The 25727-nt window shown below is 47.8% G+C and overlaps 2 protein-coding genes and 1 long non-coding RNA gene across 4 annotated transcripts in view; 2 read left to right on the forward strand and 1 right to left on the reverse strand.

The window, feature by feature from the left end:
* Positions 1-12477, forward strand: part of PPARGC1B (peroxisome proliferator-activated receptor gamma, coactivator 1 beta) — a 120392-nt gene extending 107915 nt beyond the window's left edge. For both annotated transcript variants that reach the window (XM_010850550.1, XM_010850551.1), the window contains 3 exons: positions 271-392; positions 3663-3817; positions 4961-12477. In XM_010850550.1, coding sequence (XP_010848852.1) covers positions 271-392; positions 3663-3817; positions 4961-5061 — 378 coding nt within the window. In that variant the 3' untranslated portion in view covers positions 5062-12477. The remainder of the gene's footprint in view (positions 1-270; positions 393-3662; positions 3818-4960) is intronic.
* An 88-nt stretch (positions 12478-12565) lies between these two features.
* PDE6A (phosphodiesterase 6A, cGMP-specific, rod, alpha) overlaps positions 12566-25727 on the reverse strand; it is a 126417-nt gene continuing 113255 nt past the window's right edge. The window contains exons 18-22 of the mRNA XM_010850549.1: positions 18036-18099; positions 17689-17763; positions 16945-17028; positions 14246-14393; positions 12566-13838 (exon numbers count right to left, since the gene is read on the reverse strand). Coding sequence (XP_010848851.1) covers positions 13765-13838; positions 14246-14393; positions 16945-17028; positions 17689-17763; positions 18036-18099 — 445 coding nt within the window. The 3' untranslated portion in view covers positions 12566-13764. The remainder of the gene's footprint in view (positions 13839-14245; positions 14394-16944; positions 17029-17688; positions 17764-18035; positions 18100-25727) is intronic.
* LOC104996306 lies at positions 13787-18029 on the forward strand. Its single transcript, XR_826175.1, has 3 exons — positions 13787-13869; positions 15083-15173; positions 17707-18029. It is a non-coding gene; the product is annotated as an uncharacterized LOC104996306 (long non-coding RNA).

The raw sequence follows: 25727 nt of genomic DNA on the forward strand, positions 1-25727 counted from the left end.
TCCGCCCAGTCTCTGTTCATTCCCTTCAAGTACGCAGTCGCTTCCTTTCGGGCCACCTCCCATCTGATGCTTAACAGCCCCCTCCTCCCATAAGGCAGGTCCTCTGGGATAGCGACTGTCACTGTCCTGTCTCTGACTCCAGTCCCAGCTGGTGTCGCTTGCTCAGCCGGGTGACATGGACTGGGGATGAGGACTCTGTGGGAGCCCGCCATCTGGGGGGCTCTAGGAAACCACCCGAATGACAGGTCCCTCTGTGTCCTCCTCGGGCAGGGCGAAGGCCGCGTGGTGTACGTTCGAAATCTGTCCAGTGACATGAGCTCGCGAGAGCTGAAGAGGCGCTTCGAAGTGTTTGGCGAGATTGTGGAGTGCCAGGTGCTCACGAGAAGCAAGAGGTGAGTCAGGCTCTCACAGAGGAGGGGAGTTAGGGGTGTGCAGAGGTCCCCATTCAGGGCTCACCACATGAAGGTGCCCAAGAAGACTTCCAGGACAAACCTACCCTTAGGTACAGGAGAAGAGGGGACCAGTAACAATTGTGCAGCCCAGGAATCGCCGCAAACATGTACTGATATTCTGCTAAAGTGCGAGGCAACATTCATGCATTGTCTTACGTCGGTTTTCCAACTTGCGTATGACACATGCAGCCTCACTGTTTCTATTGCTTTCCTTTCTGGATGGTGCAGATAAGTCAACTGAGCAGCTAGTTAGTGGTAGAGCCAAATCTGCAGCCCATGTGTCAGCTTCTGGTTTTCCATCCTAGAGCTGGTATGGGGCTGGCAAAAGCCCATGGTGGCTGAAGGCACACTTGTATTGCACTCTTGGCTGCAAACCCCATGTTATTCCATCCCTCCGTTCCTCTGCAGCTGCAGCCCTGTGTCCCACTCACCCAGGGAAGCAGTGCTTCATCTCTCGGGAGATCTGTAAGAATAGGTTGCATATAAACGCACAACTTAGGTGTCAAAACTTCGTCAGATTTGAAATAATTCTGAAGTATCTCCTGTTATTACTTGCAAACTGAGTTATTAAGGTTTTAAAATTCTAATTTAATAATGACTTTTAAAAACTTCAGTGAGAAAATAGTTTCTACATAAGAATCATTACACATCTCACATCCCTTATGGTGGCTATGGAAAAGTAACAAATGAGGATGTGGAGAGACTGGAATCCTTGTGCACTATGGGTTGGAATGTAGTGGGTTGGCCAAAAAGTTCATTTGGGTTTTTCCAACCGATGTTATGGAAACCCAAACGAGCCAATAAAAGGTGCAACCACTATGGAAAATAGTATGGGGGTTCCTCATAAAATGAACCATAAAATTACCATTTGACCCAGCCATTCCTCTTCTGGGTATATAATCAGAAGAATTGAAAGCAGGATCTTGAAGAGGTATTTGCACATACATGTTCATAGCACTGGTATTCACAATATCCAAGAGCTGACAACAACTGAAGAAGAATGGCTCAGCAAGAAGTGTATGCGTGCCGTGGGATATTAGTCTTGAAAGGACGGGAATCAGTCCTGTCACATGCTACAGCATACATGGGCCTTGAGGACATTATGCTGGGTGAAACCAGCCAGTCACCAAAGGACGCATACTGTGTGATTCCACTCACATGAGGATCTAAAGGAGTTAAACTCATAGACAGGGAAAGCAGAATGGTGGTGGCCAGGGGCTGGGAGAAGAGGATATAAGGCATTGTTGTTTAATGGGTTCAAAGTTTCAGTTTTGCAAGATGAAAAATTTCTAGAGATCCATCTTACAACAGTGTAAGTTAACACAGTGTGGCCCTAGTGGTAAAGAATCCACAAAGGGACATGGGTTCAAACCCTGGGTTGGGAAGATCTGCTGGAGTAGGGAATGACAGCCCAGTCCAGTGTTCTTGCCTGGAAAATCCCATGAGCAGAGGAGCCTGGTGGGCTACAGTCCATAGCGTCAACACGACTGAAGCAACTTAGCATGCACGTATATACTTAACACAACTGAACCATACACTGAAAAATAATAAAGGTAGTAAATTTTATGATATGTATTTTTGTCATAATTTGTTGTAAAAAGTCATGACACAAATTAAACTGTTTACGTTCTGTGCGGTCTTCAGGATATCCCATGAAGGTAGCATGTAAAAACAAAGCAAGCAAATTAATCTCTAAGGAGACAGTGCAATTTGTTAAGATTTAAAAAGTACTCAGGAGTCTCTGGAGAAGGCGATGGCACCCCACTCCAGTACTCTTGCCTGGAAAATCCCATGGACGGAGGAGCCTGGTGGGCTGCAGTCCCTGGGGTCACACAGAGTCGGACATGACTGATGCAACTTAGCAGCAGCTGCAGGAGTCTCAGATATTTAAAGTCAGAGGGTTCCAGCCTTGGCCTTGTTCAGAGAGGTGTCAGGAAACGAAATTCAGTCAAGTGTTTGTGAGGCACTCTACCTGTGCTGAGTGGTAGGATGGTGCTGTCCTTGAGGAGTCTGAGTAGCAGACCGATAGATCAGGATTCATTTGATTGTGGAACTGATGAGTGTAGATCTGACTTTAGGTCCCCCTCACGCTGGCATTCTTCTCAGGCAGGCTTCCCTCATGCTAGCAAAGTGGTTACCTCCAGCCATAAGCATATCTCCTACCCAGGGAAGCAGGAGTTCCAGCAAAGATATGGCATGGAATCTTTGGGGTTCTGTTTTGGGTGACAGGTTCATGCTTGAACAATCACTACAGCCAAGGAGGGTCACTGTCTTGTGTCTTACCCTGGTGCCCTGAGCCCAGCTGAGCACCGGGTGGTATTGTCAGAGGGCAGGGAGAGAATGCTGAATAGGCAGGCGTGAAGGAGGAGGTGTATATGCAGTATCAGCGATGTTAGGGAAGGTGAAGGACAGGTTAACAGCCAAAGAAGTGGCGGCTGAGGGGCTTCCCTGGTGGTCCACGGGTTAAGAATCCACCTTCCAATGCGGAGGACATGCATTCAGTCCCTGGTCGGGGAACTAAGATCCCATAGACCATGGGGCAACTAAGCCTGTGTGCCACGACTAGAGACCCTATGTGCAGCTAGAGAAGCCGCATGCCATGTCTACTGAGCCCGTGTGCTCTAGAGCCCACGTGCTGCAAGAAGAGAAGCCCGAGTGCCACAACTAGAGAAAGCCCACGCACTGCAACGAAGATTCAGCACAGCCTAAATAAATACATGAATATTTAATTTAAAAAAAGAAGAAGAAGAAGAAGTGACAGCTGAGGCTGACTTTGAAGGGTGTGGAGTGGTAGGATGGAGCGTAGGTGTGGCCGATCCTGAAAAATGGGGATCGTGAAGGAAATAGAGAGGACCATGAAGAGCCTCAGATTTCATGGCAGGGAGCCTGGGTTTGAGTCCCTGCTCTGCTCCCTGTCTTTGGGCAAATCCTGAACTCAGAGTCTGTTCCTCGTCCCAGAGGGAGAGATGACAGCAGTTCCTGGTCACAGGGGGTCTGAGAGCACGTGAGGCGATGGGTGGTGGCCAGCACTTATTAGTGCTTTATTGCCAACCCAGTGACCGTCATCATGTCTATCGGGGAGCCGTGCGACACAGTCATGAGCCATTGACTCATGACTCATGGTTTCCCGTCCCTCACTGGGTAGCAGGTGGTCTGACAGTGTCCACCAGGCTGGCCCAGTGACACGCTCCCCCTTTCCTCTCCTTCCAGAGGCGAGAAGTATGGCTTCATCACCTACCGGAGTTCTGAGCACGCTGCCCTGTCCCTGAGGAATGGCACCGCCCTGAGGAAGCGCAGCGAGCCCTCCTTCCAGCTGAGCTACGGGGGGCTCCGGCACTTCTGCTGGCCCCGCTATACTGACTATGGTGAGTATGCAGGCCCTGTGCATCCCGCTCATACCCAAAGCTCTGGGCCAGTGACCTCCTTTATTGAAACCTAAAGCCCCCTCTGGACACGGCTTCCATGCCCAGGCTGCCCTGTCATCGTTGCTTAGTCGTTGAGTCGTGTCCAACTCTTTGTGACCCCATGGAGTATAGCCCACCAGGCTCTCTGTCCATGAGGCTTCCCAGGCAGGGATACTGGAGTGAGTTGCCATTTCCTTCTCTGGGGGATTGTCCTGACCCAGGGATTGAACTGGTGTCTCCTGCATTGGCAGGCAGATTCTTTACCCCTGAGCCATGGGGGAAGACCAGGCTCCCCCATGCTGGTGGGAATAACTGGGCAGCCACTTGGCCTGGAGGCTGTCCTCTTGTTTTCCTTCTGGCCTCTGGTCCATCTTGCCCTATGCCAGGACTGGTACCAAAGAGATGAAGCCTCTCGTGGTCTCTTGGAAGGTCCAGTCTCGTGCTCGCAGCCAGGTGGCAGAACCACGGCTGCCGTCTCTTTGACCTCACAGGGTCGGCAGCCGCCCTGCCATCCATGGTGGCCCTGACAGGCAGCAGCCTTGTCCATTAACTGGGCCACAGTGAAACAATATTGTCACCATGCCCTCACCATCTGGGGCCAAGTTGGTGAAGAAGGACAAGAGTTTGTGGTAGGCCAGAGTCTGCTGCAGCCTCCATAGTGCAGATCTGAGTGTCAGGAGACCCCGGAGGCACCCCACCAGGCAGTGCTCCCGACTTTGTGTCCCCCGTGGGGACCCAGTTCCCCAGCCACGCAGTGAGGACATCGTAGTTGTCTGCCTTATGTGACTTCTGCACTGGTTTCCTAAAGGGCAAGAAACCATTAGGGGAAGTAAAATTAGAGGCTGTTGGAGCAGGAAAGGAGCCCTGGGGGGAGGGCTCTGGTTCAGGCATCCCCAGCCTGCAACCAGGGCAGCCGAGCCCCCAGGACACCACCCACATGGCAGAGGTGGCCCGGAGGAGCGCAGAGCCACTGCCCACTGCTCTCTGGAACCTCAGGCCACCTCCGCTCCGTGGGGCTGACCCTGGTGGCAGATGTTCTGATTGGCAGGCTTTCTGAATCGCTCACTGCCTTCCCCTCTCACTGACTCCTCCACCCTCGCCCAGATTCTAATTCAGAAGAGGCCCTGCCTGCATCAGTGAAAACCAAGTACGAAGCCATGGATTTTGACAGCTTACTGAAGGAGGCCCAGCAGAGCCTGCACTGATAACAGCCTTAACCTTCGAGGAATACCTCAATACCTCAGACAAGGCCCTTCCAAAATGTTTACGTTTTCAAAGAAATTAAGTATATGAGAAGGAGAGAGAGCGAGCGCGTGAGAGAGAGAGAGAGACTCGGAACTGCTGTCCTTTTAAAAAAAAAATCAATGTTTACATTGAACAAAGCTGCTTCTGTCTGTGAGTTTCCATGGTGTTGATGTTCCATTGCCACATTAGTGTCCTCGCTTCCGACGGTTGTCCTGGGTGTGCGCCAGATGCTTGGTCTGGCACCCACCTCCCCTTCCTCCCCGACCGACGTCCCCTCGTAGACGTGCAGCTGTGTTCACCATACCATTTCTCGTCTGTAGTGTGTGATGATGAAATTGTTACTCGTGAATAGAATCAGGATTATAAACTCACTTCTAATTGAAGAAAAAAAGTATATCCTTAAAATAATGTATTTATGGCTCAGATGTCCTGTGCCTGGGATTATTGTATTGCTTCCTTGATTTTGTTAACTATGCACTGTCATGAGGTGTTTGCCACTGACCTGCACTGCTCCCTTTACCAGAATGCCCCAGAAGTGCTGGCGGCCGGAAGCCTGGTTACCAGGGAGGAGTGGCATGCAGCCACCATCAGGAGCGATGGAGAGAGGGCCTGTTTCTGGGCCTGTTCTGCCAAGCGCTGCCTTGTCTCTCATTGAGCAAGCTGGGGTTCGTTTACAGTCGGTGCCCAGCTCACACTTAGAGTTTGTGCCTGGATATGAGTGCGCAGATCCCCTCAGACCTTGGAAAGAAGGTGGGGTGAGCTGCATTATTCCTGTTTTCCAGGTGAGGCCAGCAGTGCCCTAGGAGGCAAAATGACTTGCCCAGGATTTCACGACCTGTGAGACTATAGTGGCCCAGCCCAGGCCCCTCCTCCTGCCTTAGCTAGGGTAAAGAGGCAAAGTTGCAAGGACTGGTAGAAGTGGGTTCAACTGAAAAGTACAACAGTCTAGGCGCCTCCGGGCTCATTTTGGGGGGCAAGTTGGCAGCTCCCTCATCAATATCGGGCAAGTTCAGGCTTTGGCACTAGTCTTGATCCAAGGGGTCCTGAGGTGTGCTTACACCTGTGGACACGCCATCAGAGCTTCAGGGACACACCTGGAGTGATACAGAGAGGTGATCTGGGAGCAGTCACCCTTTTGGGGCCAGCTACCACCTCATCCTCCTTCAGCTTGACTTCCCTTTTCTTCACCTGTGAAGTTGTTTGGGCAGCAGGGGTAATAGGGAGCAGGAGGGGATGTGAGGCATGGGGATAGAGAAGACAATCTCCAATCTCCTTTCCAACTTAGAAAACATTCTCATTGGGTTTTATTTTAAACTTTGTGTTCTTGAGGGGTATCAAAGCCATGTCCACCTTGGATGTTCAGGAGGTGCCTTGGGGGCCATTTGTGAGGGGGAGCGTGGCTAGGCAGGGTAAGAGCGCACTGCTTCAGCTTCAGACAGAGTGGCTCCAACTTGGTCTTTTTCACACATCAGAGTTCCTTGGGGAGTTTTTGTATTTGAAAGAAAAAAGATCCTGCTGCTTAAAAAAGTTTGACTTGGCTCATTTAACTAAACAAAGTGATATAATCTATTACTAATGCCAAGCCTTGTTCTTTGGCAATTGGTAGTTATGGGCTTTGGGTTTTCTATTTATGTTCTTAAGATTATAAAATACCTCAGTAGTTTAACTGGGCCAATAAACCTCTCCTGAGAGGTGAGCATACTTCAAGCCCACAGAGAAGGTTGGAGGAGACTGGCACTGGAAGAAGCAGGGAATCTGAGTTCCTGTGTATCAGGTCACTTCACCTCTCTGGACCCCAGTTTTCTTTTATGTGAAATGGACCAAGGAGGAGAATTAGGCAGGCTGATCTCTAAGGTCCCTGCCAGCTCTGATAGCTGTGGCTTCTAAGGTGGTATCTAGCAAGTACATGGCACATGGGCCACTATTCCCACATCCTTGGCCAGTTGCAGACATAACTAGTTGAGCACTGCACTCATGTTCTTTGAACTTGGTCATGCTCAACAATCCTCATCACAGTGCTCTGAGCAGTCATGACTAGTTGATCAGAGTTTAACCTATCTGACATCCTGGTGTAATCTTTGAAAGTTTTCTGTCATACAGAACCCCGTGGTGGCCCGGTTTCATGCTGGCCCATCCCTCTCTGTCGTGTCCTGATCTATGAGAGAAAATTGCCCTTAAGCCATTCCTTGGCACAGGACTCCCAGTACTACTCTGACACAATCCCGCTTGGAGGTGGGGGCCAAGGGGAATAGTGGACAGGAATATGTTTGGAGAAGGCAGGGTTTATAAGGATAGACCAGAAAGGAGACTTTCCATGGCACGAGTCTGAACATTATAAATTCCCTTTATAGCTGTTCACTGCCTAGCACACAGTAGGCACACAGTAAATTGTTATGGGATGGGATGGAATGGAATGGAATAGAATTTAAATCCACCTGATGCCTCCCCTAACTCCTGATTTGCACTAACAAGTAAACTGAAATTTCATCCTGTGGAAAAAATAGAAAGGAACTATACATTCAGAGTGGAGAGAGCTGCGTTGAGTACTGGCTTTGCCAAGAATTAACTCTGTGACTTAAATAAGTCAGAGTCCCTTCCTCTCCCTAAGTCTCTGTGCTAGGAGGGGTTGGACTAGAAGATCTCTAAGCCTCTCCTGTTTGCTTCTTCCCTGATTGCACTAGACCAGGGGTTCTGCCATGGGCAGGTGGTACCTTAGGGTGAAAAAATGCAGATTTTTAGTGAAAGACAAGTGTCTTCCCTCTACTGGGTCAGCGGAAGCCACCCTTTCACTTCAGATTAATACAAGGCACTTGAAGGTGGTCAGACGCTGGCCCTTGAGCAGAGATTTGAGTTTAGTCCTGGGACATGATATGCTTAAGGTTGGGGCTGGGGCCTGCGGATGGGAGAGGGTGTCTGCCGAGGGCATCAAGCAGTTTCTTCTCACCATCCCATATGTAAAAGGATACAAGTTCTAAAGGTGACCAACCCTGCAGACAACCTCCATCCGAAGACTCATTCGGTGCTGTGTATTATTTACCAAGGAGATTCCAAGGTCTCTCCAGGAAAACCAGTCAACCTTGGTCTCTTTCCTACCAAATTAAGGAGTCCCCCAGAGGGAGCAGCTGCCACTGGCAACCATCTCACTGTAGCTGTGTCCTAGTATCTGCTCTCCGTCATGTTCACGTGTGATTGCCATGCAAGCTTACAGTAGACTGTGTTGGTAGCCGCCCACACAAGGCAGGTTGTACTGTCTATCTCTGTGCCGTGCTGGTGTTTTCCAAATATGTTCCATCTAAATGCTAAGTGGAATTCTTCCATCTCCTTCCTCAGTCGGTACAAGGCTGAATCAGAATCCTCGCTCTCGGGGGCTCTGGTTAATGAAGGAAAATGCATCAAAGAGGTAAAGAATATGAGTGGATGGAGTGCAGCTAAGGCCCTGACCCTCTTCTCCCCATCACACCTTGACCCCCAGTCAGAACACTGCTTTGAGGTATCAATACAAAGCACCAGCCAGGTGTCTGCAGCTGCTGTGAGCTCTCATAGCCCTGTGTGTGGAATGTGCTCAGGAGAGAGGCGGGGCTTTGGGAGCTCCAGGGTGGGAAGAGGAAGGGGTGGGGGATGCTCTGAACTGCAAAGACTCAGTACTCAGGTCCTTATGTGGGAAGAGATGCAATAAGAAATCTGTCTCGCCTAAAGCCTGTATTGATGTTTGGAGAGCGATTTCTTCTAGGCGTATGCAGTATGCACGCTGAGGGGACAGGGACAGCATGACAGTGCAGCCCTTCTGCATGGACAGCTTGAAACCCAATCCCAGGCCTTGGGTTCAGTTGCAATGACAGCCGAGCCCCCAGCTAGAGTGATGGGATGTCCCAGCTGTGAAGCAGAATCAACTCCAAAGGATTTGTTGATCTGACTCACTCATGTCGAAACTGCAGTCTTTTCTTACCGTTTGTGATTTAGCAATTGTCCTCAGACATGACCAAGGAAAGAAGTTGAATGTATAGTAGCAAATAAAGTGAACCTAATGGTTTCAATGGCCAAAGAAGAGGGATCCTTCCCATTGGGGCAGAAGGAAACCGGTTAGTGCTTATGTGCAATATGTTTAATCTGGGCCCCACGTCCCTGAGACGTTTGCACACATAGATAGGCTCCAGAACTGTCTGCTGAGTCCAGGGGTACAGGGTAAATGGAGGGAGAGCTCGGGAGCTGGGAAACCTTTGTGCATAGAGATGCCCTTGGCTCAAAACAGACATAGAGCGGAGGGCCCCTGGGAGCCGGCTGTAGAATGCCCAGGAAGCAGGCAGAGGCTGACTTTGCATTAAACCAATAAAAGTACTTTGAGAAACCCATGACACTAAGCCTGGCTCCATGTTTCTACACTGGCAAACATGGATCTCCCTGGGCGATGTGAGGTCGTCTCCTAGGCATTGGGACAGGGGGCCAGGAAAGGGGCTGGTGAGGGAGGAAGGCGGAGATGCCTTCATAGACATCAGCTGAGGGAGAGCCCATCCTAGGGCCAGTCGTAAAAATGGAGCAATGCTTTTTGATCTGGTACCTATTTTTGTAAAAAAAAAAAAAAAATGAAGACAGTGCAGCCAATTGAAATGGGTTTGCAGAGCAAGTCACTTACCTATAAGCCATCTAAAAGTGAGAAACCCAATGTTTCTTACTTGCTATGTGATCTTGGGCCTCTGTTTCCTCATTTACAGATGGGAATGAGTATTGGATGGGCTGAGCACTAAAGTCCCTTTCACCTCTGATGGGCTAAGATTCCCATCCTGGAGCACCGGGAAGCCATCATTAACTCATGAAACCAATTCCATTCTCTGGCTGTGCCCAGCTCATGTTCAGGGTGAGAGTTCTCTGCAAGGTTACCAACTAGCAGGGAATTCAAATCCACATGGTCCTGGCCGAGTTACCTTATATGAGGAGGCCAGCTCCCCAGGACAGATCTAAGCCATAGTTTCTGGTGGGGATGGTGAGAAGTTAAACCCCAGTTTGGCTGGGTGGTGATGTCAGATCTCATATTAGCTTTGTCATCGTCCCCACCAAACAGCTTTCAATCTGAATGTTGTGACCTCTTGGCTGTTTCTCTCTTGCTGTCAGGCAATACTAGCAATACACTTGTTTTTGCAAAACAGCTTAACTTAGGTACTTTTCACACATTTGTTTCAAATGATTGTAAAACATACGGGGCAACAGGAGGCACGGATCACACTGCATATGTTTAGGGCAGCTTTGGTTTTTTGTTTCTTTAAGGGTGTAGCAGTGGTAGCTGAGGCTCTGAGATTTTGTGGGGCAGATTTGCAGAAAACTCCGTTTCATCAGAATGCCTTGCACATTCAGAAGCAGCACAGAAATCCAACTGCCCAAACTGGGGGCTCGGAGAATAGGGTTTTATAGGTGGTCAGTCCCAGGGCTGTTCAATAATGCCTCCAAAAGGTGTTTTATAGCCAGGACCCCCTCTGTGCTGTATGTTTTGTCAAAGGATCCTCCAGATCTCCACTTTGCCAGCCTCGCTCATGGGTGACTTTTGAAGGGATTGGTCAGCTTCCACCTCAGCACTTTGCCTTATCAATGTCTAGTCGCCATCTAGTGGCCGAAGACTGTATCCACCAGCTACCCAGATAGAAGGCAAATAAAGCCTTTCGACCACTTTGCAGTCCAACACCAATGTTGGGAATGAAATGCAAGGACATGAGCGAACTGTCTGTGTGTTTAGAGCCCAGTGTAACACCAGTCAGAAGCCCCAGAAGCAACCACTCAGACTGAAAAATACACTAGCTCTCCTGAGGGCAGCGGAAACATGAGTGGACCTGGCCCAAGTGCCAAGGAGGGGTTTACTGTAACTGCAATACTGGCAGCCCAGCTGCTGACCTTGTTAAGTGAACCTCTGCTAGGTGGCCCCCACTGGACCCTCAGGACAAGCAGAGAGGTTGTGCGTGAGGATTTTGTGGGGGGCCTGGCCGTGGCCTTTGATATGGTCTACCGAATAGCCAAACAGCTTTTGTTTGCTTGTTTTGTATTTTGTATTTAAAAATCTTGTCAAATGTTTTTGTGTTAGGAATAAAAAGTCATAAACTACTCCCAACTTTGTTTCTTGAGGAATGTTCTGATTCCAACAGAAAGAGGTTGGAAATCTCAAGGGGTGTGTGATCAGGGTGGTCAGTGGACCAGGGAAGTGGACCACTTGGATTTCCAAATGGTTTCAGTGGAAGATGACCATCCAGAAGTCTGACTTGGGGCATTCTGCTCCGGAAATTCACACCCACCCACCCCCTTCACCTCCGTGTGCTGCGATACTAGCATTAGCATTGGCTTGGAGCATCTGCTTCTTCCAGAGGTGGCTGCTAATGTTGAAACCAACCCAAGATTCCTCCCCCCACCCACCCCAGGTTTCTAAAGAGATGATGTCTGTAGCTAGCCTTAATTGACTGGGCAAGGTGGTCCCTATGGTCCCTTCCAGCATTTCCAAATCTTGGACTCAAATCCTTTTCTCTTGGTGTGATCATGCAGCCTAGAGAATTCTGAGCAATAGAAAGCCAGGGCTTTCCCCGGCTCTGTAACAGGGTCAAACCAGGGAATGGCTCACCTTGTGAGGTTTGGGTATCCCCAGGGGTACTACCGTAGGGGGCATTATTTATTAGGAAGCTCAACAAGGTAACTACAGCCTGGGGTGCGTGAGTGCAAGGCTGTGTGTGTGTGTGTGTGTCTGCACGTGTGCACACCTATGTTTGTGTGTGTGTGTGTGTGTGTGTGTGGAATTACATTGATGCATTTCTTGAGAAAGGTGCAAGAATTTCACCTACACAGAGGGACACATCTGCTTTGTTATTTATAATAGAAAGCTAAATTTTAATTTTTTAAAGGACACTGCTAATGATTGAGAATCGAGTTTTTAGTTTTGCTATTTTTTTTAATTGGTAGAGGATTTTTTATATATTTTTTCCATTTTGTTGGGTTGTGTCCTTATTTATATAAATACTTTATCCGTGAGAGGCAAGGAAGAAAACTTCTTTGCTTTTAATTATTGTGGTTGTCATCGTCCCTATTTTATTTCTGGTGTGATTTATCTGTTTTACCTTCTAAATGAGAAAATGTTTTCCTGTATTTGTACATTGTCAGATTCTATAGTTTCATAGATAATTTAACCAAATTGCTCTATGTATTATTATTCTGTGAGTATAAAGTTCTATTTTAATGTCTGTAAATACTTCAGAACTGGCTTCTTTTCTCAAACTCCACTGTGGAGTTATTGTTTACATCACAAAAACTGTAGAATCTCTATGCTCATGTACTGTAAATAGTGAAGTGATCTGCTTATAAATAAACTTAACAAATACACTATGGAGATTAAAAAGAAAATACCACCCACAGCTCTGCCCAGGTGTGTCTTTCTTTATTGAGTCCTGTGTGCTTGTTGAGTGTTGCTCTGGCTACTAAGGAGGAAAAGGCTTCTAGTTTCAGGGTCATCTCTTGAGAGAAGACCTCAGCCTAGGGTGCCTCTCCAAAATACTTTTCATGGATCACAAGGAACCATTCAGACTTGCGTCCCATAACATTGTTCCATTACCAACTTTTTGCCAGTATGACTTACAAAGCTATACCACCTTCTGAACGAGGACTCCCTTGTTTTGGTATATCTGCTTTTCCACACAAACACACTACATATATGTGCTAAAAGAGATATTTTGACATTATGGTTTCAGGCAAAGACACTTGCCAGTTGACAACTCTGAAATAGTCTCTGAACAGAGAATATGGAAAAGAGACTTGAATTGTGTACCATATTTGGGTGAACTTGAAACATTTTCCTGTGCTTACTTACTCCCAATGAGAGCAGTGAAGAGTGGCATCTTCCAGGACCTTTCACCTTGGATGTGTGTGTTATTGCTGCGAACTTGTCCTGGGTTGAGCCAAGATGGCCAGGCCTTACCTGGCATGGATCTGTCATAGGCTGCAGGCCACCACCCTCAGGCAAACTCTCCCTGAGGATGAGGTAATCCCGAAGGGACTGAGACTGAGGGCTGTCTATTGACAGCGCTCATCACTGCTGAGACCACGGTCTTCAGTAAAGGGTCTGGGCAGCTCATCGCAGTATCCACCACAACTGGGTATTAGGGGTTCATGTGTGGCATGCGGTCATGATGTGATTATGTTTGAAAACACCCATTCATCTTTAAAGATGCGTAATGGAGGAGTCAATGATATGCCTGGAATTTGTTTTTAAATATTTCAGCTAAGAAAAAAAGAAAACTCTAAAAGGACAGATGAAGCAAATGCAGCAAAAATCCTGATGTTAGAATCTGCATGATGGGTAGGAGTCAATTCATTGTGTAATTCTCTACTTTTGTGAATGATTGCATATTTGTGTACTATAAAATGAAAGTATAAGAACACAAAAGATTCTAGGTAAGCAGGTGAGTCTGGCACTAATGTTTGAGTCTGTGAAAGCTAAAATGTTGGTTGTCATTCAATAAAAAGTTCTCACAGCTGAAAAAAGAGGCTTGAAAGCCACTAGGAAAGATGTAAACTAAATTCTCTTTCAGTTTTCAAACCCCACAACTCTGACTTCTCGAGTAGGTGGCGTGTGGTTTCCCACCGGCCTGGGTGCTCTCGTCGGTGAAGGGTGGGGCCGGCCTGGGCCCTGGGTCCTCGCTCTGCTATTGGATGCAGCAAGACTTGGATGCAGGCCCGCTCCCAGGTTGCTTTCCGCCGTGTTGACTTCCTGCGGCTGCTGTGATCAGACAGGAAAGACAACACACCAGGTGAGAGGAGGCTGCAGCGGGCTTTCCCTCTGACCTTGTTTGGACCAGGAGTTGCAAACTCAAGGGCTTTTGGAGGTCCTACATCCACCCCTTTCTTATTGGACTTTGTCCTACTCTGGTCAGGGGCAGTTGGGGAAGAATAGAGGGGAGGCTCCTTTGCTGGGACCCTCAATCTTGGGAACCAGGCTGTGCCACTGCTAACGGTGTGATTTGACCACGACACTTCACCTCTGCGTGCCTCTGTGCTCTCATATGTAGAATGGGGGCAATTGGGTTGTGGAGTGGCCTGAATGGGCCTACGTGTGTAAGGCTCTGTGGTCGTGAGCACCCAGTGTGTGTGGGGTTGGGACCCCCCCATCCTCCCCCTTCCACAAACCTTGGTTGGCTGCCTGCTGTTTCTGCTTCTCCTCCTCCAGCCCCTTCATCTTGGTCTCATACTCATCAGCAAGCGCTTTCCACTCCTTGCGGTTGTTGGTAATCCCATCCAGCATGGGAGTGATCTCCTCGTGGAAACGGGAGAATTCCTGCAAGAGACAGAGCCTCTGGCACAGGCACAGAGCCCTGGGATCCGGTCTCCGGGCAGGGCGCAGTGTGTCATGCCCTCACTGGAGTGAGCGTCCCCAGGGGGCGGCCGCTTCCATCAACCAGTGCTGTTGGAGACGATACTGTAGGGCCCTCAGTCACAAGGTCCCATACCTCACTTGCGTACACCCTCCTGTGGCACCACCTGGCTTTCAGGATGGAACACAAACTCCACAAGGCTCCCAGACCCAGTGGTCTTCCTCGTCACCAACTGGAACCCTCCGGACATTCCAGATCTCTGTCTGGGCCTCACACCAGCTCGTTGCTTTGCTGGAACTCTCTAACTTCCCCCTCTTTTCCCTTGAGGGCTCTACTCAGACATCACTTCCCCTCGGAAGCCTCTTCTGATCCCCAAGGTAAGTCGAGTCCTCTATTAGCAGCTCCCCAAACCTTACATTCCCACATCACATTTCACTGTAGTGACTCCCTCTGCTAGTCTGCCTCCGGAGCTGTGCACTGGGGAGGCAGGCACATCTCTGCTCATTCACTGGGGTGACCTTGGCCCAATACAAGGTCTGGGCACAAAGATGCGACAAGGATTCTAAAGGTCTCTTAGCCCTAGAATAAAAATAATGCCTTTAAGCACAGCGCGTGACAGTTTATGATGCTCTGTGTCTCCTTTGGTCCTCAGGAAACTCCTGCCAGGTGGGACAATGAGACTCATCACTCCTAGATTTTTGGGTGAAGAAATGGAGATGCAGATTGGCAGAGATTTGCATAAGGTGAGAATGGCACATCCAGGGTCCACTTCAGAGTTCAGCCAGAGCTAGCTGTGCTCAGATCAATTTTGCCACCAGCTGTGTGACCTTGGGCAGGTCCCCATGAAATTGGAACAGTACCTCATGGAGTTGCTGTGATAATGCACGTAAGGCTCTTAGCCCAGTCCCCACTGTTTTGTATATTACTGATGATCACAGAGAGCATCAGCTACCCCGGCCTGCTGCTTGGAGGATCCTGGTTAGTCTGCGTTATATCAGAGATGCACTCGTGCGCCCTCTGCGGGCAGAAGGGCTGCAGCTCAAGTGAAAGTCGCTTAGTCGTGTCTGACTCTTTGTGACCACATGGACTATGCAGTCCATGGAATTCTCCAGGCCAGAATACTTGAATGGGTAGCCTTTCCCTTCTCCAGGGGATCTTTCCAACCCAGAGATCAGACCCAGGTCTCCAGCATTGCAGGTGGATTCTCTACCAGCTGAGCCACAAGGGAAGCCCAAGAACACTGGAGTGGTAGCCTATCCCTTCTCCAGTGGATCTTCCTGACCCAGGAATTGAACCAGGGTCTCCTGCATTGCAGGTGGATTCTTTACCAATGAGTTTATCAGGAAAGCCCTCACGCAGCAGAAAGAGCCCTCAAATACAGGGTCAGGCTCCCCCTCTGATGCTGTGTCCTGGCCCTGTCATTTCTCCTCTCTGACATCTGTCTCCTCGTGTAACATAGCCAAAATAAAAATAACCAATGGGAGGTGGATGGTGGCACAGATAATATGGATAGGGGCATGGCAGGTTTCTCAAGAGGGAGACTTTAACGTTGAGCCAGAGCTCAAAGAGAAAATTCAGAGTATCTTTCGACAATTGAGTAACTGTGACCTGTCATATTCCCACCAGCTGGGGAAGTTAGCTGGACATGTATCTGCTATGCTCCCCATGTCTCTGCCTGAAAAGATGATACATCATTTGACCCACAACAATTTACTGAACAACTCTGGGCTTCCTTGATAGCTCAGTTGGTAAAGAATCCACCTGCAATGCAGGAGACCCAGGTTCAATTCCTGGGTCAGGAAGATTCACTGGAGAAGGGATAGACTACCCACTCCAGTATTCTTGGGTTTCCCTTGTGGCTCATCTGGTAAAGAATCCACCTGCAATGTGGGAGACCTAGGTTAGATCCCTGGGTTGGTAAGATTCCCTGGAGAAGGGAAAGGCTACCCACTCGAGTATTCTGGCCTGGAGAATTCCATGGACTGTAGAGTCCATGGGGTCACAAAGGGTTGGACACAACTGAGCAGCTTTCACTTAGGATGTGTGAAGCTGCAGGCTCTGGCCTGGGTGAAAAGTCACGGAAGCTTTTATGGGGCTGTCCTGACAACGAAACACCACTGGAGGTGAGATGCATTTTGTAAAGTAGTACTCACAGGTCACTTGCCAGGGTTTTTTATTCCTGATATCATTTGGGAATCCCAATGGCACCCCACTCCAGTACTTTTGCCTTGGAAATCCCATGGACGGCAGAGCCTGGTAGGCTGCAGTCCATGGGGTCGCTAAGAGTCGGACACGATTGAGCGACTTCACTTTCACTTTCCACTTCCATGCACTGGAGAAGGAAATGGCAACCCACTCCAGTGTTCTTGCCTGGAGAGTCCCAGGGACGGGGGAGCCTGGTGGGCTTCCGTCTATGGGGTCGCACAGAGTTGGACACGACTGAAGCGACTTAGCAGCAGCAGCAGCAGGCTCATCAGAGACATTTTGTTGGGCCTGAGAAAGCGAAGGACCTACCTTGTAGACAAAGGTGCAAACAAAGTCGATGAAGCCGACCTGAAGCTTAGGGAGTTCATCCGCCTTGTTTCTGTCCATCATGGGCTGTCAGGGGGAGAGAGAGTTAATTGCACTGGGCCCCTCTTGGGCTGATGCAGCAGGGAACCCATCCTACCTATGAAGTGAAACATTCTTCCAAAACAAAAACCCTTTCACTGGTCTCCCTGAGTCTGGTGGGGAGCCAGCGGACCATTCCAGCCAAGTTTACTTTCAATATAGATAGATTCACAGCTGGACAGGTCTTCCCCTTGCATGGTCTGTGCTGTTAGCACAGAGCCATGGGAGGTAGACTCCTAGACTGTCGGAACTGAAAGGGAAATCTAAGTTTTGGCCATCTCTACTGAGCTGACTGAGCCAAGGATACACCTTAGAGGAGGGTCTCCAAACTTTAGTAGGGAGCATGTTGCTGGACCCACCCCCAGAGTTTCTGTGCAGGTAGGTCCAGGGTGTGCACGGGGGGTGAGGGGGTGGAGTGGTCTGTGGATTTGCATCTCTAATGTGTACCCAGGTAACAAGGCTGATGGTGGTCTCCAGGGAACACACTTTGAGAACCACTGCGTTAGGGGAAGCTCATCTCTGTGGTAAGGTCACACATCTGTGTGTCAAGGATGAAGGGGCACATCTCTCCATCATGGCCAGGTCACTGCTCTCCACCAGAACAAGATCACACGCCCAGTAGCAGGCTGAGGTCCCTTCTCTACTCACAATGGGATTCTGTTGCAGCACCGTGCGCTCCAGGTCACCTTGTTCCCAGAATTCAGCAGCAACCAGCAGAGCCACCTGCAACAGGCAGACGCCCTCCATGGAGTCAGGTCTCAGCCCCGGTCCTCCCACCCTGCTCCCATCCCTCTTGGGCTTCCAGCTCAGCAAAAACACCCCAATCCTGCCCTACCACCCCACTATACGTCATCACAAGAGATTGCCACATCTTGCCAGAGGATGATGGAGCAGTGGGCTGCCTCAGCAGCTAGAGAATCCAAGCTGCATTAGCTGCTGTCACCAGGACTGGGATGCTCCTCCTCTCAGGACAGGAGGACAGGAGGAGTACGTACCTTGCTCTGCACCTCCCAAGGCTTGGTGATGGCTGAGAGATCGCAGGCGGTCATCATCATGGCCCTGCACACAAGGACACCAACCATCAGTCCAGAGGCAGTCAGTGCTGTATATCTGATTGATTCCATCTATCTCTTCTTTTTCTGCCCCTACTAGTAGGTGGCCTCGTCCCATTGTGAGCAGAGGTGTCAATGCCCAACTGCATCTGAAGGTCAGGTTTTGTAGTCAAACAGATTTAAATCCTGCCATTGTCAGTTATTAGGAGTTTGGCATTAAGCAATTAAACTAAGTTCTGGGCCACAGTTTCCTTGTCTGTAATAATACTGCTACTTTCTTCATGGAGTGAGTGCAAGATTCAATGAGATAATGTGTGTAAAAATCTTAGCATGGTGCCTAGATATATTATGTGCACAACGTGTGTGTGTGAGTCAGTCGTGTCTGTTTGTGACCCTGTAGCCTACCAGGCTCCTCTGTCCACGGAATTTTCCCGGCAAGAATACTGGAGTGGGTTGACATTCCCTTCTCCAGGATATCTTCCCAATCCAGGGATCAAACTGGGGTCTCCTGCATTGCAGGCAGATTCTTTACTGTCTGAGGCACCAGGGAAGCCCACGTGCACAATAAACTGGCAATTATCAGGAACACATGTTGGGTTTCTATACATTATGTGCCCCACGCTGTTCTAGGCATTTTATAAATAGCAATTTCATTTAAATCTCATCACATCCTCAGAGTTCCTTCTGACTAGAATGGAACCGTATTTCTCAACCTTTTTCTCTTTATCCTCCCTGATCTATTGTCAAAGGACCTTTTTATACATCTTTCCTATAACCACTTCACTGAGAAATTTTAATAACATGGACATACTGTGCCTCTGGAGGGCCACAGATCACTGTATTATCTAAGAGTTTTTTGCTCCTCTCCTGAGAACTACTTTTTGCCCCAGCAGGTAATGAATGATGAAAGGAGAAGGACGACCCTGGTCATTGTGAGGAAGCCTTATGTTAAAAAGTAGAGGAACAGACTGAGGAAAAAAAGGATTAAAAGATAAACTCTTAAAGTACTTTCACAGTAATAGGAAGGTAAGACAGGTATTGTTACACAGGTAGGTATGACATAAGACAGAAAGGGAAGGGACATGTGAAAAGAATTGGAGCAAGAGGAGAGAATTTGATAAGGTATTTCAGAGATGGGGCACAGCGGCGTGAAGTCTGGGAGGGGAATCCAGGGTCATGTGCTGTGGGTGTCAATCCCATGCCGGGGAGTGCAGGTGTATCCAATAAGCAGGGAGCGCATTGACGTTGCAGGGTTGGATCATGACTCATCAGAGCTGCTTGGCAGCACCTGTAAGATAGAACAGAGAGAGGGAGGGAGGCAGGGAGGGAGGAAGGAGGGATGCTGCAGCAGTTCAGGAAGGACAGCAGGAGGGCCTGAGCTCCCTGGCCGGGAGAGCATGGGATCAACCCCATGTGGGAGAGTCAACCCCACTTGGTGAGAGGATGGGCAGAGACTGTGGGGGACAGTTGGAGAAGCTTGGGGCTCTGAACCTAACTAGCACTTGGATGATTTTACAGTGAACCAGCTGTATCTGGCATAGGTTACATAAGCTGGTCTGGGAGGCCTTAAGAGTTATGAAATATTAACAAGTTTAACTATCTTTAAGTAAACCCTCAAAAACTCAAAAAATTATTTGAGTAAATAAGCTTTCAGGAATGCATACATCTTCTTAGGAAAACATTTAGTGGTAGTGTTAGTCGTGCAGTTGTGTCTGACTCTTTGCAACCCCATGGACTATAGCCCACCAGGCTCCTCTGTCCATGGGATTCTCCAGGCAAGAATACTGGAGTGGGTTGCCGTTCCCTTCTCCAGGGGATCTTCCTGACCCAGTGATTGAACCTGGGTTTCCTGCATTACAGGCAGATTCTTTACCATATGAGCCACAGAGAAGTGCCATAGGAAAACATTTATTCCTTGTAATAACATCAGAACACATGCCTGATGCTCAGTGTTAAGTGTCAACATGCTACGTTTACTGTCAAACACATTAAGCAAATGAATGTTTGGTTGTGCATCCAGGAGTCACTGGTTCCTTGTTACCTGTCAGTGTCCACATCAGGAGAGCTCTGGATGTTTACTTTCCCTGGCTGAAGAAAGCATGTGACAATTACTCCCAGGAGTTAGGGAAACACCTAAGTGTTTTATAGATAGATATTTGGTATGTGCATGTGATGGGCGCTGGGGGTGGGGGACACTTGGACACCAGAAAAGTCAGTCCCAAGCTTCGTGCCCTAAAGACAAGGCATTACATTCACGTCAGCACTGTGGCCTTAGGTGTTCCTTGGCCAAGATGCTATGCTAGGTATTAGGGACCCAGAGAGGCCTGTGGGGAGCCACGTAAGGAGCAGAGGGGAAACACATTCTAGGCAGAGAGAACATCTAGCGCAAAGGCCTTTGTGGAAGGAAGCCTGGAAGCAAGGAGGGGCTCAGGGAGCAGATGGAAGAGGGGTTGAGGGGACCTGAGATGAACAGGGTAGACCCAAAACCCAGGTGTGGGGATATTTCCATACTAAGAGCAACAGGAAGAGTCACTGAAGAGTGGGGGAGGGGTCATATTTGCATTTTGCAGAGAACAACACAGTGGCTTCAGTGATGAGGTCCCAGGAGCCCAGTTAGGAAGCCACTGAAGGGTCCAGACAAGAGATGGATGTGGCAATACAATGAAGTATCCAGACAGACAGGCATTTAAAAATAAACTCAGCACGGCTTGGGGATAGATTAGACATGCAGCGTGAGGAAGACGGCAGTGTCAGGATGAAAGTGGTTATTATGCAGAAGAGAGCTAGAGTAAGTCCTAAAGACTTGTGGAGAAATTTGAACCTTATCCTCAAGGTGGGTGAGAGTCATCAATTGCAGGGGGAGGGGGGCAAGGGCGGTGAAGTTAAACAATATGAAATTCAGTGCAAGGCTTTGGAGTCAGACCGAGCAATTAGATCCTCACTCTTGTCCTTGGTTGTCATATCCAGGACAAGTGACTTATGTCTTTGAGGCTCTCTCTGATCTTTGGTGAAACAAGATAATCACATTAGGTTGGGTTGTACAAAATTCTGATTTTGTGGGTCAGAAACAGTCGATTGCAGCAACATGGATGACCTAGAGATCGTCATACTGACAGAAGTAAGTCAGAGGAGAAATATCGTATGGCATTCCTTATATGTGTAATCTAAAAAGAAATGATACAAATGAACTTACAAAACAGAGAGTAGTAGACTTAGTGAACTTATGGTTGCCAGGGGGAAGGATGGGGAACAGGATAATTAAGGAGTTTGGGATGGATATGTACATCCTGCTGTACTTAAAATGGATAACCAACAAGGACCTACTGTTAATATACACCACATGGAACCCTGCTCAATGTTATGTGGCAGCCTGGATGGGAGTTCGAGGGAGCATGGATACATGGATATGTACGGCTGAGTCCCTTTGCAGTTCACCTGAAACTATCACAACATTGTTCGTCAGCTATATATAAAAAAGTTAAAAAAAAAAGCAGTTGAAAGTCAGCAATTTCATGGGCTCAATGCAATATATCTGTCCTAGGGGTTACTGTGACCAATACATAGGATGATTTTATAAGTGCTACCATGGGCCTTATCTTCATCACTATCACCTGCATCATATTAAGCACCAGGATGGGCTCCTGCGCACCAGGCCCAAAGCAAACATTACTTCTGCTCAGCTGGGATGCTCAGCAGTGCTTCTCCTTGACCCTTAGCTCGAAGCGTGACCCTGGAAGCATCCCAGGCACCCTTGCGAGGCATTCAGACTCTTCCTGGAATTACCCTTGGTCTGAAGTGGGTAGCCTGTGGGGGAAGTTTGAAGGGAGCCAAGGAAAGCTGTGGGTGTATGAGAGGGGGATAGGGTGACCTGGTTGATGCTCCACGATTGCCCATGAGACACTAGGTAAGTCACTTTGTCTCTCTGAGCCTCATTTTTTTAATTTGTAAAACATGAGACCAGGAGGCACCAACTTTTTCTGTAAAGGGCCAGATAGCAAATATTTTAGGTTTTGCAGAGCATGTGGACTCGATTGCATTACTCAGTTTCATCATTGCAATGGGAAAGCAGCCACAGATAAGATCAGTTGGTGCTTGGCCACCAGAAATGCGCTGCTGAGGCCTGGGCTTCGTGGCCTGGGGCTTGAGTGGGGTTGGAAGTTGTTAACTCACCCAGCACACCTTTGCTGAGTGCTCACTGCATGTCAGGCCCTGGAGAGATTGCAGAGGACTTAGGACTGAGAGCAGCCCTGTAGGCATTTACCATTAAAGTAGCTCTTAATCGACGGGCCCCACACCATTGTGGTTTATGAATTGTGCGGTTTGCGGTGTTTTTGGTGTCTTCGTGGTTTTCATACTTTCCCTCTGGTCCTTCCCAAAGTTCCACCCTCTTGAACACAGAGAGCACCTTACGCCAGGTAGCAGCGGACGCTGGAGCCGAGGTAATGAGCTCACTGGGTTTTAAGTGGCTCTTAATTGCTGCTTGACAACAGCTATATACAAAGTCTTGGCCACTATTCCATTATTTGCAGGATGCATGTTAGAAGAACATGTTTAGCACAGTGGTTGCCTTTGGATTCAAATGCAAAAAACTTTTAAAATTCTTTTAACGGGTGGGGAAAAGGGTGGAGAAGGAAGGATTTATTAGTTGCAACAAGTAAGGAGAACACCAGGGCATCTTTTCCCAAAGCCGTGTCTCCCTGAACTAGCAAAATTGGGGGCATTTTAAACTATGGATACATGCGTATTTCTGAGGGGGCTTGAGTAGAGCAGAATTCAGCACAGAATTGGAGCAAAGATTGAGTCCAAGTTTCACTTGGTTGGAGTCAGGAGGGTCCACATTATCATTCCACCCCTCACCTGGGTGGGGGCCTTAGTTCCTGGTGGTAGGACTTACTGAAGTTCAGCTTCTTTATGTCTCATGGAGAAAGAATTTGGTGAGAGACAAAGTGATAGGTAAGAAGTGGATTTATTTAGAGAGGTACACATTCCATTGACAACATGTGGTCTGTCTCAAAAGTGACCCTCAAGAGTGGCCCTGAGAGAAAAACACTCCACAGACAGAGTGTGGGCAGATTCTAAATTCTTAACATTCATTTCTAGATGGTTGGGTGGATGGGGAAGGGGAGGATGAGCTGCTGAAAAAAAAAGAAAATGACAGGGTCACTTATCTCTAAGGTAGTGCCTAAGTAGGGTTCAGGATACTTTTAGGCACTTGTGAAAATATTTAAATTTTAGTTTATTTAAAAAAAATAGTGAATATATGAAGAATGAATTAAGCCTGGATTATATTTGCACTTATATTAACAGTCATGAAATATGATTTTTATTTATTTAAATGGAGGAAGAAGCCATTAAGGCAAAAAGTACCTATGACCCACCTACAAATGTCATAATGTGACCCTCTATTAAAGAATATCAATCTATGGGTACTAAAATTGGAATTCTTATAATTTCTATTTATCAGGAAATATTATTCGCCATTATCTTCATTACCTCCACCATAGTTTACTGAAGTGAAGTGTCTCTCTCAGTCATGTCTGACTCTTTGCGACCCCATGGACTGTAGCCTACCAGGCTTCTCCGTCCATGGGATTTTCCAGGCAAGAGTACTGGAGTGGGTTGCCATTTCCTTCTCCAGAGGATCTTCCCAACCCAGGGATTGAACCCGGGTCTCCCACATTGTAGGCAGATGCTTTACTGGCTGAGCCACCAGGGAAGTCCACCATAGTTTGGACCCAGGTCAATAGCAGGGAGGGAACACAACTCCATCCATCAACAGAAAATTGGATTCAAGATTTACTGAGCATGGCCACGCCCATCAGAACAAGACCCAGTTTCTCCCTCAATCAGTCTCTACCATCAGGAAGCTTCCATAAGCCTCTTATCCTTCTCTATCAGAGGGCAGACAGCATGAAAACCACAATCACAGAAAACTAACCAATCTGATCACATGGACCACAGCCTTGTCTAACTCAATGAAACTATGAGCCATGCTGCGTAAGGCCACCCAAGATGGACGGGTCATGGTGGAGAGTTCTGACAAAACGTGGTCCACTGGAGAAGGCAATGGCAAACCACTTCAGTATTCTTGCCTTGAGAACCCCATGAACAGTATGAAAAGGCAAAAAGATAGGACACTGAAAGATGAACTCCCCAGGTCAGTGGGTGCTCAATATGCTACTGGAGATCATTGGAGAAATAACTCCAAAAAGAAAGAAGAGACAGGGCCAAAGCAAAAACAACACCCAGTTGTGGATGTGACTGGTGATGGAAGTAAAGTCCAATGGTGTAAAGAGCAATATTGCATAGGAACCTGGAATGTTAGGTCCATGAATCAAGGCAAATTGGAAGTGGTCAAACAGAAGATGGCAAGAGTGAACATTGACATTTTAGGAATGAGTGAACTAAAATGGACTGGAATGGGTGAATTTAACTCAGATGACCGTTATATCTACTGCTGTGGGCAAGAATCCCTTAGAAGAAATGGAGTAGCCATCATAGTCAACAGAAGAGTCCAAAATGCAGTACTTGGATGCCATCTCAAAAACGACAGAATGATCTCTGTCCATTTCCAAGGCAAACCATTCAATATCACGGCAATCTAAGTCTATGCCCCGACCAGTAATGATGAAGAAGCTGAAGTTGAACGGTTCTATGAAGACATACAAGACCTTCTAGAACTAACACCCCAAAAAGATGTCCTTTTCATTATAGGGGACTTGAATGCAAAAGTAGGAAGTCAAGAAATACCTGGAGTAACAGGCAAATTTGACCTTGGAGTACAGAATGAAGCAAGGTAAAGGCTAACAGAGTTTTGCCAAGAGAACACACTGGTCATAGCAAACATCCTCTTCCAACAATATAAGAGAAGACTCTACACATGTAAATCACCATATGGTCAATACTGAAATCAGATTGATTATATTCTTTGCAGCCAAAGATGGAGAAGCTCTATACAGTCAGCAAAAACAAGACCGGGAGCTGACTGTGGCTCAGATCATGAACTCCTTATTGCCAAATTCAGACTTAAATTGAAGAAAGTAGGGAAAACCACTAGACCATTCAGGTATGACCTAAATCAAATCCCTTATGATTATACAGTGAAAGTGAGAAATAGATTCAAGGGATTAGATCTGATAGAGTGCCTGATGAACTATGGATGGAGGTTTGTGACATTGTCCAGAAGACAGGGATCAAGACCATCCCCAAGAAAAAGAAATGCAAAAAGGCAAAATGGCTGTCTGAGGGGGCTTTACAAATAGCTGTGAAAAGAAGAGAAGCGAAAAGCAAAGGAGAAAAGGAAAGATATATCCATTTGAATGCAGAGTTCCAAAGAATAGCAAGAAGAGATAAGAAAGCCTTCCTTCATGATCAATGCAAAGAAATAGAGGAAAACAATAGAATGGGAAAGACTAGAGATCTCTTCAAGAAAATTAAAGATACCAAGGGAACATTTCATGCAAAGATGGGCTCAATAAAGGACAGAAATGGTATGGACCTAACAGAAGCAGAAGATATTAAGAAGAGGTGGCAAGAATACACAGAAGAACTGTACAAAAAAGATCTTACATGACCCAGATAATACACAATGGTATGATCACTCACCTAGAGACCAGACATCCTGAAAAGTGAAGT

This window comes from Bison bison, unplaced genomic scaffold, assembly GCF_000754665.1.
Source record: "Bison bison bison isolate TAMUID 2011002044 unplaced genomic scaffold, Bison_UMD1.0 scf7180017864291, whole genome shotgun sequence".
Lineage (NCBI taxonomy): Eukaryota > Metazoa > Chordata > Mammalia > Artiodactyla > Bovidae > Bison > Bison bison.